The sequence below is a fragment of the Balaenoptera acutorostrata genome, chromosome 4 (assembly GCF_949987535.1).
Source record: "Balaenoptera acutorostrata chromosome 4, mBalAcu1.1, whole genome shotgun sequence".
Lineage (NCBI taxonomy): Eukaryota > Metazoa > Chordata > Mammalia > Artiodactyla > Balaenopteridae > Balaenoptera > Balaenoptera acutorostrata.
This window is the reverse complement of record NC_080067.1, coordinates 10320904-10335086: the sequence shown is the minus strand read 5'-3', so window position 1 is coordinate 10335086 and position 14183 is coordinate 10320904. Positions and strand designations below refer to the sequence as shown.

The 14183-nt window shown below is 44.1% G+C and overlaps 1 protein-coding gene across 1 annotated transcript in view; it reads left to right on the top strand.

Annotated features, from left to right (window-relative positions):
• Nucleotides 1-14183, top strand: part of PLCL2 (phospholipase C like 2) — a 193747-nt gene that overhangs the window by 132602 nt on the left and 46962 nt on the right. The window contains exon 5 of the mRNA XM_057545045.1: nt 10825-10900. Within this exon, the coding sequence (XP_057401028.1) occupies nt 10825-10900 (76 nt within the window). The remainder of the gene's footprint in view (nt 1-10824; nt 10901-14183) is intronic.

The window sequence follows — 14183 nt, the reverse complement described above, 5'->3', positions numbered from 1 at the left end:
ACAGAGGGTATTTGAGCTCAAGGTGCACTTAAATTTCATGCTGAGATGGTACGAGGGTGTCACGTAAGCACATCGCTACTAGAGTTGAGAAAATCGGAGAAGTGTCTTACAGCGTTGAGAGGCTGCCCGTGACCAAGGGCCCTGGGGAGGATGGGGTATGCGTGCACCCGTGAGGTCACCGTGGTGCAAAATGATTCATCATGTGCTATAAAGTAGCCTGTTTAGCATGAGAATGTGGAATAAGGCTTCCCACAGTAATCATGTGCAAAATGACATGTAACATCCCGAGTGCTTCCCTAAGGAAACTTCTGATTGTGTGAGGTTGGTCATAAGATGGAGAAATAAGAGGGTTATTATCATTTGAGTGCATGTGAACTTACTATATACATGCTCTCTACACAGAAAAAAGCACAGCATGATGTGAAGTGGTAGGAGTTATTACATAGTTTTTCTGGATAGTTTTATAGTTGCGTTGGAATTCCTTTTTAGCGTAGTTTGGGTTCTGTTTTGTTGCTCAATTTTCAACAGTTTTTGTTTTCTCTGAGTATCGTATCATACAGCAGCAGAAGCAGTACAAGATCAAAACCAAAATTCTTTTCCACTTGTTGACATTCTGTGTACTTCTGAAACTAAAACTATGCAGAAAATTTAAAACTTTGCCAACAATTTACGGTAGAATAAACATTTAAAATCTGTACATTGAGTTCGTAACTAATCTCTTGGTTTATTGGAACTCCCAGCTTTTCCAGAGCCCTTTTCTATTTTCCCTGTGCTATTCTGCACTACCGAGCTTCACCAGCCCTGACCTATTTAAATATATTTGGGAACATGGAGACTTCTAGTAATCTAAGTCTCAATTAATCTAGAAATATGAGTGAATTCCTTTCACATAAAGGTTTGGTTGTGGCTTTATAGTTTATTAACTTGTCTGCATAAAATAAAAATTTCTTATCTGATTTGAAGGATGCTTTTTAATAAGGTAAATCACCCTTGTGCATTCACTGTTTTAATTCCTCTAAGCTCTGGCTCTGTGATTTTATTGTTCTTTTTTCTTTTATTCCTCTATATAGTGATTTTTTTCCCCCTCCTTAATTTCCTCTTTATGGTGTTTTCTCTGTCTTTGCTCCTTTCTCCTCTCCTCCAGCCTACAAATGTGTATTACTAAGGACTTCTAGTGGCTAATGCTGGAAGTGCCTCTCAGAAATACCCACAATGTAAGCGTTTGGTCCATCCCAAGTGCACTAGGCACCAAAGCAACTAGGAGAAAGAAAGCACCTAGAGCAATAAATTGGTTGTTTTGACTACATGATACTATTTATTTCCATGAATTGTATACTGAATCCACATGGTTATTTAGATGAGTGCAGGCAAAACCTGTATTACTCTGTGTGTAATAAGCATAATGTTTCTTTGCTTTTATATTGACATGGTAATTCACTTCAGGAACTACCATTTAGTTAAAACCTGAAGTTTAATCTGTGAAATGCAGCCCTTTCTAAGTGTGTGAATATGGTTATATATTGATTTAGAGTGAGAAGGGGTAGATGGAGACATTGATTGTGGTAGGAGAGGCTTTTCATCATGTGAAAATTCAGCTAGATACTTACAGATGAAATGGGATCTCAGTTTACAGGGTTTGATCTGAAATGTAGTGCATGAAGATTCAATGTGTAGCTCAGATAAAAGGTAAGTAACAGGAGAGCTACGTGCCTCACCCTTAGGTACATACCACCCTAGCTTTGCAGTGAACTTTATGACGAATCAGAGCATGTTGAAAAGCTAGAGAATTCTTGGCTCCCTGAATGTGGACTCTGGGTCACTCATAGCTCATAATTTGCTCCAGATTTATACAGCACTTGGCATCTCTTCTCTGGCAAGAAATGATTGTTAAAATAGTTGAATACAGTGTGGAGGAGGGCTCATATGATGCCAAAAGCATACTTCAGTTGACTATGATAGATACTGAGAGCTTAACTTTACTTCACAAGAAAATTGCATAGATCTTGAAATACTCTCCCTTTTATAGTCAGCTATAACACTTGTTTTGAACATGCAAATTTATTTGCATGTGATCAATACAGTAAGGGATAATTTTAACTGAACGCGGATTTTGTGTTTACCTGTGCACGGTTTTTTTTTTTTTTTTTTTTTTTTTAAAGGATTTTCTTATTTATTTATTTATTTATTTATTTATTTGGCTGTGTTGGGTCTTCGGTTCGTGCGAGGGCTTTCTCCAGTTGCGGCAAGCGGGGGCCACTCTTCATCGCGGTGCGGGGACCGCTCTTCATCGCGGTGCGCGGGCCTTTCTCTATCGCGGCCCCTCCCGTCGCGGGGCACAGGCTCCAGACGCGCAGGCTCAGCAATTGTGGCTCACGGGCCCAGCTGCTCCGTGGCATGTGGGATCTTCCCAGACCAGGGCTCGAACCCGTGTCCCCTGCATCAGCAGGCAGATTCTCAACCACTGCGCCACCAGGGAAGCCCCTGTGCACGGTTTTGACGGCAAGAAACACTAGCGAGTGCAGAACACTGCACCTGGGTGAACTGAACGCACACAACCACCTCACACACCCACCAGCTGCTACATCAGATCACTGAGTGGGTCCTGAGCTGCGCCCTCCGCATCTCAGTTATAACCTCTCATCAGACATCAGACCCCCTCCTTCCACCACTCACAGTAACTCAAGAGCTGCAGCCCTTCCCTCCAGGTCTTTTTCAATGTCAGGTGCCACAGGCCACGCTCACTGCCGCGTTTTTGTGTTCCTTAACTACGTAACATGTGCAGGACTGTGCTATCACTTGTATTCTGCTCCTGCCTTTTGTAATGTGTCACTGCAGAATTTCTGAGTGTTGTGCCCCGACCCCATTTTCCCCACAAACCTTGTGTTTTTTATCACACAGTTTTTTTTATAGTGCGGTGATTTTTAGGAATACGTCTGTCACACAGCAGAACTGTCGGTGCTGCCATCTTATTGTCCAGAGATACCAAATGACCAAGTCCGGAGCTCCTAACACTGTAGACCTTCCAGAAACTCTCCTCCCACCCCTGGAAATGTTCAGCATCCTTGTTCTGTCCCTGCCCCTCTGACCACACCTTCTGTGTCTCTTACACAGGTTCCCTCTGCTTATTATTATCTGCAGTGTTGCTGTGATGTTTTCATCTCATTTATCTTTAAAATTCCTCCCTCTGAGATGTAGACATTCTTTCATCTCAGCTGCTACCTTGGTGCAGAAAACTTCCGATTTTCCAGCCCTAGAACCAAGCTTTCCCACGGCTTCTAGCTGCTGCTACAGATTCTCAAAAGACCGCCCTGTTCACTGCCAACTCCTCTGCTCAGCTGGGGCGGAACTCCACTTCCTGGATGAGTTAACACCTTAGACACACAGTGTAAACCTGGAAAAGCTTTGCAGCGGTCGGGTGGGGCACAGTCCCCTCATCTGTCCGGCTTACCCTCTTTGTCTTTGGCTCTTCCTTCTGTGCCCACAGCACATCAGTCACTGGGTCCTGCTCTGTCCTTCCCGATGTACCCTCTCCAGCCCATCTCTCTTTCCCAGCCCCCCTGCGTCCTGCCCCCCTTTCATACCCCCGTCCCCCATTCCTTCCTTACTCTTTGTTCAGAGCCTGAAATTCTACCGTGATCATAGCACATCTCAGCTTAAAATTGTAATTCCTTATCCCATCCAGTCTGGCCCTTTTCTTTTTTTTTTTTTAACATCTTTATTGGAGTATAATTGCTTTACAATGGTGTGTTAGTTTCTGCTTTATAACAAAGTGAATCAGTTATACATATACATATGTTCCCATATCTCTTCCCTCTTGCATCTCCCTCCCTCCCACCCTCCCCATCCCACCCCTCTAGGTGGTCACAAAGCACCGAGCTGATCTCCCTGTGCTATGCAGCTGCTTCCCACTAGCTATCTATTTTACGTTTGGTAGTGTATATATGTCCATGCCACTCTCTCAGTTCGTCCCAGCTTACCCTTCCCCCTCCCCAGGACCTCAAGTCCATTCTCTAGTAGGTCTGCGTCTTTATTCCCATCTTGCCCCTAGGTTCTTCATGACCTTTTTTTTTTTTTTCTTAGATTCCATATATATGTGTTAGCATACGATATTTGTTTTTCTCTTTCAGACTTACTTCACTCTGTATGACAGTCTGGCCCTTTTCTAACCATGTTCCCTACTTTCCTCTAACGCAAGCGGAGATGTCTAGAGAGCCTAACGATACTGCACATGGATTTCTGTCCTGCCCCCTCCCATCACACCTGCAAGGGGGTCGGTATGTGGCAGTAGCCACGTACACTCCTCTCTACATATTCGTTAACAATCCAGCAGTGCTTTCTATCTGGCAGAGTTCTTTCCTTTTTTTTTTTTTTTTTAATTTTATGTTTTAACTGAAGTGTAGTTGATTTACAATGTCATGTTAGTTTCAGGTGTACAGCAAGGTGATTCAGTTATACATATATATGCTGTATATATATTCTTTTTCATATTCTCTTCCATTATAGATTATTATAAGATATTGAGTGTAGTTCCCTGTGCTGTACAGTAGGTTCTTGTTGTTTATCTATTTTATATACAGTAGTGTATGTATATTAACCCCAAACTCCTCATTTATCCCTCTTCCCTTTCCCCTTTGGTAACCATAAGTTTGTTTCCTGTCTTTGGGTCTATTTCTGTTGTGTATATAAGTTCATTTGTATCATTTATTTTTTAGATTCCACATATAAGTGATATCATTTGATATTTGTCTTTGTCTGGCAGAGTTATTTCTCTCATTTTTCTATTATATAGGTTTTTTTCTGTAATTTTCTATAATTCACATGGTGAAAAATGTGGAAGTAGAAGTCAGGTTTCATGAGGAAACTAGGACAGATTACTCTGGAAGCGGTTTGTTGTTTAGAAAGTGTTTTCCTGGTGACCTTGCTGGAAGGGACACTGACCTGGAACGCCTGGGCCCCCGGGGTGGTGCTCACACAGCGGCCTGTGTGAGGAGGAGGGGCTTTAACTGCAGCCTGCAGGTGCCTAAAGACCGCCACAGCCGTGCGACTTTTACGCCCCAGTTCAAATGGTGTGATTTTTATATTATTTTCTAGTATTAAAAAGCTATGTTGTAATTCCCAACAATAACTTTATAAACGGTTTCTCTTCCATTAGTTCAACTCTGTGACATTTTGCTGTACTTGGAAGCTTTCGCGAAAGGAAACGTTACCTCTGCATTTCAATTTAGAAGTCCCGGATCCCAGAGTCCCCGCATTTGATTCAAAAATTCTTCACCCACACAGTAATAATTATTGTAAAGTGTTAAAGACAAAAGTAGCATTGTTAACTGAGGACGTTACTTTCAAGAACACAGGAAAAAAAGCACCAAAGCTGACGGATTCCAGAGGGAATTTCGTTTTTATTTTCTGTACGTTCTCAGCGTTGGTGAACGGACTCACTTTGTAGGGCCGTGTAGCACAGGTTGCAAAACAGAAAATAAAGAAGCGGTCTACAGAAATCTAGTAATATAAAATATATTAATGTAGTAATAGTTCTCATAATCACACCTATAAACAGAGACGTTTGCCTTATACTAACATGGGGAGTTACTTTCAAAACAGGGCATTCTTACAAAAGGCATTTCTGGTTTCCTTCCAGCTTAATAAAATATGAATTTTAATATTTACTTTGCCTTTAGTTGAAACTTCCTACTTTCCATCTGCTTGAGACCTATATTAAAACCTTAAAAAAAACAAAAACAAAAAACCTTATCTTAGGGGCTTCCCTGGTGGCGCGGTGGTTAAGAATCCGCCTGCCAAGGAAGGGGACACGGGTTCGAGCCCTGGTCCAGGAAGATCCCACATGCCAAGGAGCATCTAAGCCTGTGAGCCACAACTACTGAAGCCCGCGCGCCTAGAGCCTGTGCTCCGCAACAAGAGAAGCCACCACAATGAGAAGCCTGCGCGCCGCAACAAAGAGTAGCCCCTGCTCGCTGCAACTAGAGAAAGCCCGCGCGCAGCAACAAAGACCCAATGCAGCCAAAAATAAATAAATAAATAAATTTATTTTTTAAAAAAAACAAAAAAGCTTATCTTAGAGTTGATCGAGTTTATGAAATGGGTTTCTGAGCTATGTTAAATCTATAGATTTTCCTAATGCATTCGTTCCAGAAATTTAGGAGGTACTGGTAACTGGACACTAATGTAAAATCCATTAACAACAGCTATTTGAAAGCATCTTGTACTTTGTAAACAATATGAGGGTCCACGTGGTAAGTTACTCGGGCCGGCAGCCGGATGTCGGATTTCGGTGCTGAGACTTAACACCTGTGCATTTAAAGCGAATCGATGAAATTTGCATTAATGCAGATCATGCTTATAAAACCAGTCACTCTACCAGGCCTTGCGTTATAGTCACATATTAATGTAATATATACAGAGAAAACGAGATAACTTAAAGCAGTTTTTCCCTTTGACTCATGTCTTGATGTCACTCCCCACGTATCTGCTTTTGTCTAGTCTGAGATGCTTATTCTAGTGGTTTCACGTGAGATATAAATGATTTCTGATTTCTGTTTTTTAATAATGAATTGGTTAGTGGAGCCAAGTAAACTGTTTAATGTTGTCATTTGAAAAAATGTTTTCCCAAAGTGCTTTATAGAAATATTACTTTATAAAGACACACTTCTGGGCCCGTGTCAGTAGCTGAGATGATGCCACATGTTGTGTGTAACACCTGTCGGGAGCCAGGACGTTCCCTAGTGCGTCTGTCCATCCTCCCGGTTGCAATGCGCTTTCCTCCTGTTCAGCTGCTGCGCGTGGTCAAGACCTTCCTGGTATCGTGGAAGCAGCAGAGGCTTTGAGTCAAACGGAATCCCCGTCCCCCTGTTCACTAGTTACAGCCCTTTGCTCATCACTGCAGGCGACCTTGGGAAAGTGGCTTCGCTCTCGGGTCCTCAGTGTTCACATCTGTGAACGCAGCACCACCAGCGCCCACCTCCCATGGACCTGGTGAGCATTCGAGGAAATGGAGGACACCAAGTACGTACCTGATGCCAAGGAGGCGTTGAAATACTTCCCTTTTGACTCATTCAGCCAACACTTGTACCGTTTGTAATTGCACCTCGTCACAGAGTGGCAGACCCAGCCCGAGTGGCAGCGCCCGTGGATCTGATGGCGTCTCCACGGTCTCCCTGCTGTGTCCGCAGAGCAGTCAGTCATAGTCGTCAGCCGTGCGAGAGCAAGACCTCAGCCAGCCGGGCAGGCAGGCAGGGAGGCCCGGCCTGGCCTGGTCCCGCCCGCTCGGCCCACTGGACCTTTAACCGAGTGCGCTTACAGGAGCCCACAGGCCAGAGAGTTCCCTGAACAACACCTAGACGGGCCCTTTACTCGAGGAGAACTCACACGAATATCGCAGGAGTGGAGGGTTAATGGACTCCAGCTGTGGACGAGAGCTATAAACTTAATCATAAATATGTGCCCTGCAACTATAAAAAGATATAAACTGGCAGTTCCTCCTCCCAGAGGGAGTGATGCCTTCATTCCATGACAGGTGTGGCGAAGTGAATCATCTCTGCTGAGGTCTGGCTGGGTTTTCTTTCTTCCTGTGTCCGAAAGTTGCTGATTGGTTAGCAGGTACCCACCTCTCCTGGGCTGACTGCCTCTGGAATCCCCTCTGATAGGCTCTGCAGGGACCTGCCGCTGTTCACTTCCAAACCGGGGGAGGGCTGGCTTTTCACTGTGTTTGCATCCTTCACCTGGGGTGTTAGCCACCTTCATAATTCATATACTGCACGTAAGTCGGGGGGTGCATCCACCCCCGTTACCGGGAGAAGGGCGTGGTATTGAACCGTCCCACTACCCTGCCCTGGCTTCGGAGCTTCTCACTGTCACCCCCAGGAGCACGTGGGCAGCGGTGGCACTGCCACGTTTTATGTGATTACTGTTTGCTCGTGGCCCCGGGTCATTCTGCTCTTCATGCGTTCTCAGCACCGACCTCAGGGTCCCACACATGCAGGCTCAGCGCATGACTGTCCCCAGAGTAAAGGATCAGTCCTCCGGCATCACGGAGCCCAGGGGCAGGGCAGCGTCCTTCTCTAGCCCCTGGAGGTGGACGTGCGTTTCTGAAGCCTGTCGTGTCTTTTACAGTTAAAAGGTGCAGCACTGGGCTTCCCTGGTGGCGCAGTGGTTGAGAATCTGCCTGTAGATGCAGGGGACACGGGTTCGAGCCCTGGTCTGGGAAGATCCCACATGCCGCAGAGCAACTAGGCCCGTGAGCCACAACTACTGAGCCTGCACGTCTGGAGCCTGTGCTCCGCGATAGTGAGAGGCCCGCGCACCGCAATGAAGAGTGGCCCCCGCTTGCCGCAACTAGAGAAAGCCCTCGCACAGAAACGAAGACCCAACACAGCCATAAATAAATATATTAATTAATTAATTTTAAAAAAAAGGTGCAGCACTCTTTAACCTTTGGCAATACTTTAAACTGGAAGATGCTTCTAAGAGTAACAGTGCGATTTGTTGTTTCTCTGAGCGTCTTCACACCAGGCTTTTCAAGCAAAACTAGTATCAGTAATGGGTGTGTAAAACATTGCCAATGAGAACAGGGCAGGAAGGCACACTCATTCAGCTAACTGGGGGCTTCCAGAAGGCACTCTGCCGGGCCCCCGGGTGAGTGAGGAGTCCACTGCGACTTCGCCATCGGCAAGTTCCAGCCGCAAACGTCCTCTCCTCTAATCCCCACAATATTATGAGCCCTCATAATGTCTTTTATTCAGCTCAGTTTACAGGTAGGAAATTATGGCTCCGTGATGTTTAAGACCTTGTCCTAGATGACAGAGCTGAGGAACCCATGTAAATCTGTGCTCGTTCTGTGCCTACCCCGGCCCCGATGTGGATCTGTTTTTGACCACCTTCCCCCGTAGGCTGTCTGGATGCATGAGTCTGGCCTTAATGCTGCTGCTTTGTTCTCTTGCATTCCTTCTGTTACTGGTCCTGTCCTGCCCACTTGTCTCATGACCAGGTTCGTTTTGTTGCTTTTTCCCCCTGTTTGAATGTTGGCGGCACGGTTGGCCAGTTCTTTGATACTGAGCTGTGACAACCACCATCCTTGCTGGGGGACGTCCTTGCTTTGTGATGCCTCTCGTTTGGCTCGGCATCAAAGCTGAAGAAGGTTACTGACGATGGTATGAACCTTTTCAGTATGCAAATTATGTAATGGTACAAATGACTTTCTATCAGTATAATCGAGTTCTGAGCTATTCATTTTTATCACTGCCTGTTCAATATGTCAAGCTGTAAAGTAGAATATTTAAATTTGCAGGAATGACTCAGATCTTGAAGAACGAATGTGAAAATACCGAATTCCTAAGTGGGAGCCGTGCCACTGGGCTGTGCACTTCCTGAAGACAGGGGCTGTGTCCTGTAGGTCACCCTGCCCCCATTCCGGCTCAGCGGCTGCCCACAGGACACTTTCTATGAATAATGAATGAAGGCATAAATGAACACCTGCTTTGGCCTTCAAACCTCACAGTGTTTACTATAATTTTCTTAGAACAGTGGAAGTTGATAAATGCTGTGTGACTCACTTTAAGAATCTGGGGTACTTCTTAAGAGGCGTGTTGATTATGCTTCAGTTTAAATAAGTGTAACTAATAAAATATGGTGTTCTTCGAGTTATATAAATAATCCAACCTACGTATATTTAATTTCTATAAAATAATTACTATGGCAGCTAGTGATAAATACTATAAAGAAAAGGCAGAATTTAAAGGAATAGGCAATGATAGATTGGTATTTGTTATATAAAATAGAATGGCCCTGTAAAAGAGATGAGTAATATTGTCATGTGAAATATTTAAATACAAAAAGCTAATAATCAACAGGGGCCTACTGTATAGCACAGGGATCTCTACTTATTATTCTGTAATAACCTATATGGGAAAAGAATCTGAAAAAGAATAGATACATGTATATGTATAACTGAATCACTTAGCTGTTCACCTGAAAATAACACAACATTGTAAATCAACTATACTCTGATATAAAATAAAAATTAAATTAAAAACAAAAACAAAAAGCTAGAGTCTACAGTTATGGCAAGGATCATAATTGTCCCCATTTGAGCCATGAGAACTGAATCTGGCCATCCCATTTTCATAGTGATTTTAGAGCCAAAAAGTTTACTTCAGACAGATCTTTTCCCAGCATTTTGGTGAGTAAAATAATTGGTCAGCTGTACCCTGTTCCTTTTTCTTAATTCAAGCGCGGCTCCTAAAACAAGCACATGCAATTTAGAACAAGAACTCAACACTGAATTTTTAAAATCACTGATAGACACATTAAAAATACTTGTTTGAGTGTTAGCATTAGTAATGCATCAAAGAAATGCTGTTTTTTGATCCTCATCGTAAGCTTTAAACTGATTCAGATGGAGGCATCTTGGCTGAGGTGAGCAAGGCATGTAGGCGCTGGAGCTTTCCGTAAGGTGACGCAGGAGGTTTTGTTAAAATGAAGGACAGATTGGGTGTGCACACATATTTATTTGTAGCTTTTCACACTGAAATGAACTCAGGTACTGGCTTGAGGTTCAAATCCAGTGTTGTACAAGCCTGACCCCCCCCCCCCCCAGGAACATACTCTGCACAGTCTGGTCTAAGCCCTTGTGTGGGGAGGTGTGACTGTATCATTTAACACGTACACACATGAACTTGAGTAGTGGGACGTCAGATGGAGGGACGAGTGGCCGCATCCCCTCAGCCACGTTGGGGGCAGAGCCTCGCGCCCGAGCGTGGACCCTCCTGTGTCCCGCTGTCTGTGTGACCTCCTGTCTGGATGTTTCCTCTGCAGATGATCCAGTCCCTCAAGGCACTGATTGAAAATGCAGACGCTGTGTATGAAAAGATTGTACACTGTCAGAAGGCAGGTGAGTGAGAATTTGTTCTTTTCTTTAAAATAAAGTTAGTAGCGTCATCTCTTTTGCCCCTGAGCTATTTCATCTTTTTGATACTATGTCAAGAAAATCAGATATAAAAAGTATTTCTTCATGGCTAAAGAAAATACTAATTCACTGGTTCTCAAGCCTGGATCATAGACTCACCTGGGGGAAGCTTTAAAAATACATTGACATAGTCTGGGGTGTGGCTTAAGAGTTCATAGCTGTTAAAGATTCCCAAGCATTTCTAAGCTGCAGCCCAGATTGAGACCCTCTGCGCTAAATCTCTTCCACCTCCATGGGCACCAGTTACAACCTCTTGAAATTGTTAATGCACTGGCATTTTCACATGCTGAGGAATTCATTCATTTCACAACCAAATGTTATGCTAGATTACAAAATTCTACTTACATAAACAACCATCTCAATTTTAGCTGCGATAAAACCAAAAAGTCAAGTGTTCTGCATTGTAATAAGAATAGGCAAAATGCAATTCTTTCAGTTTTCAAATTCTGAGTGTCAATTTGGAAGGTTCTAATGTGGAGAATATTTGTAATTCTTAAATAAGAGTATCTGTCCTTAATTTCTAGGGTTTTTGGTTGCTGTTCTTTCAAATCAAGAGACCATAACTGTTACCTAGCCGTAAAAAAATGTCATCTCTTATCTCAGAAACGAACTCGTTTAAAATAGATGAAAGGCAAAGATACATGCGACAGTTTCTCTTTTGGTGTTTATTGAAGAATATGCACATTAGTGACTAATCAACAGACAAAAATCCTCATCTTGTTAGCAAAATATTATTAGCAAAGTAATCTTTCTACTTCTCGTCCTTTCTGGGACACTTACGACCACAATTAAAGCAAGTTACGTCAAATACCACTTTTTATCATGCACTACCCTACACAAAATCATTGAGTAGCTGACCAAATCTAAACTTCCAACATCCTATGCAAAGTCATTGCCAACTGGCCCACCCACTTTGCCAATGTTATATAAAAAGTATTAAATTAAGTCATCTGTTCATTTATTTAATAAATATGTTTTGAACTTGTACTATGCCTAAGATACTTGTAAGAGCTGTTACATACCAAAATAGTAAAAAAATAAGCAAGATTGGTTTTTGTCTTCTAGAACCTTCAAATCAAACAGGACGTATGGAAGTAACCACACACAGTCAGACGCATTGAGTACTTACTGTGTGTGACTCAGGAGCCTGAACTTGGCTTGTGAGGCAGCGGGGAACCCCTGATTTTTTAGTGGAAGGGGAGAGAAGTTGAGCTTTCAGGTGACGATCATAATAGCTGTGTGCAGAGGACTGTTGTGGGCAGGACCCGCTGGAGGTTGTTGGGAACAGTGAGGAAGAAGATGTGAGGTTGTTCGTCCAGCCGGGCTTTGGGCTACCCCGCGCCCCCTGCCATCCCCTGTGTTTCCACTTAGATTTCCACAAGGTAGGACCTCTGTCTCCCTCCTCTTTGCCAGTCTGTCCTTGTCTTCTTCTCATCTCATTAGTCTCCCAGGGGCTTTCCTGATTCCGGGATGTGTGTTCCGGACCCATTCCATTCAGCCCTTCAGACATGCATCTGGTTCAGCCGATCAAGCCTCTTCGGTCACTGGGTCTTTTATTAACGTGTCCCATCTTCCAAACGGGACAGTGACCTCCTGTGCACCAGGCTTGCATGCTGAGTGACTCTCTCTATTTTACCCGTGACATCTGTTCTAACACCTGCACAGCGGAGTCGCTCAGATATTAACTGGCTAAATGTGATTTGGCTTTTATGAAGTATTCGATTCTATTAAATGCATGTATTGCTATGAGAGTTGTGGACCGTTAGAATCTGAAACCACACTTTTTCGGAAAAAAAGAACTGGCTATTAATTTAACCATTTGAGTTATTGGCAATTCTTTGCAACTTCCTTGGCTTATGAAATTTGATCATGTCTAGCATCAGGCAGCTTTATGTTGTTTTTCTGTTCGATTTCAGTAAGGGATATATTTGCTTGTATTTAAAAAGCTGAAGAGTCTTGTCTGTTAAGGGTTTTGCTTGGGGAGGTAGGAGTGGGGATAACCACTGTTAATGGTCTGAGTTGCTTCGGGTTGAAAGCCCTTCAGAAGCACATAACGATCATCTCTCGGTTTCATAATTACTGCCGACCGCCTACACAGCCCTTCTGTTGTCCCAAGTGCTTATTTTAGAGTCTCTTGATCTTTGTTTCTTATGTTTACAGTTATCGTAAGGCATATCGTTCTTAGTCATCTGAAGAGTTGCTAATTTGTATTGGGCTCAATAGCATTTGCATAAGATTTTACTTTTGGTGAGTAATTGTTCTTCTGCTTGCAGATCTTTAATCTTGCAATGACAAAGTGAAGGGATAGGTCACCAAAGTGCTGGAAGAGAGGATTATTTTAGAAGTATTCCACACTTTTAAACACAAACCTATATTCTCATTAGATAAACCTTCATGTAAATAAGTGAAAATAAGGAGTCACACGCCACCGGCCTCCAGTCCCGTGTTGGAAAGTGCGCCCAGTTGGGACAGGTTCAGACTCCCCGCTGTGTAACTGATTTTTTGGAGCTAGAAATGAGTCTGCTGATGCTGATACTGGGAGGAGAGACCGAGGCCGGGGAGGAACGCCGGTAAGTGAAGACCCGCAGCCAAGGTGGGCCAGGAAGCTGCTCGCGCAGCAGGCAGGGACCCAAAGGGACCAAGGAAGGGAGGTGAGAACAGCCAGGTGAGGGGCAGTTGGGACAGCCTGTGTAGTCCACTCTTTTAAGAAGAGAAAATGCCAGCACAGAAGTTTGGCGGGTTAACGGGAAATCTTAATAAGGGAAATCTTAATAAGAAAACCACGTTCCTAGGAATATGGAAGATCCAGTGAAGAAACAAAGAGGAAGGTGCTAAAAGATGAGCCCAGGATAAAGGATGCAGGAAGTGAGGAGGCAGGAATGAAGCGTAGCTGTGAAACACTTGACCTTGGAAAGGTAGAGCCGTGGCGTGTGGACGCATCCTGGGGTGGAGGAGTGTTTTCCACTGAGAAGGGGGGGATGCCGGCTGTGGGGTGCGGTGGAAGGGGGTACAGGAAGGGCAGGATGTGGAGCATTTGCTCAGAGCCAGAGGCCAGTGGTGCCCGCGACAGGGACTGACGGAATGTTTGGATCGCGGGGAGGGCTGTGGGATGAGTGGATCTGGGCTGCCAGGCGAGTGAGAAAGGCAGAGAAGTGATGGATGGCACGGCCGTGCAGGAACGGGTCTGTGTGAAGTAACGAGCACACGT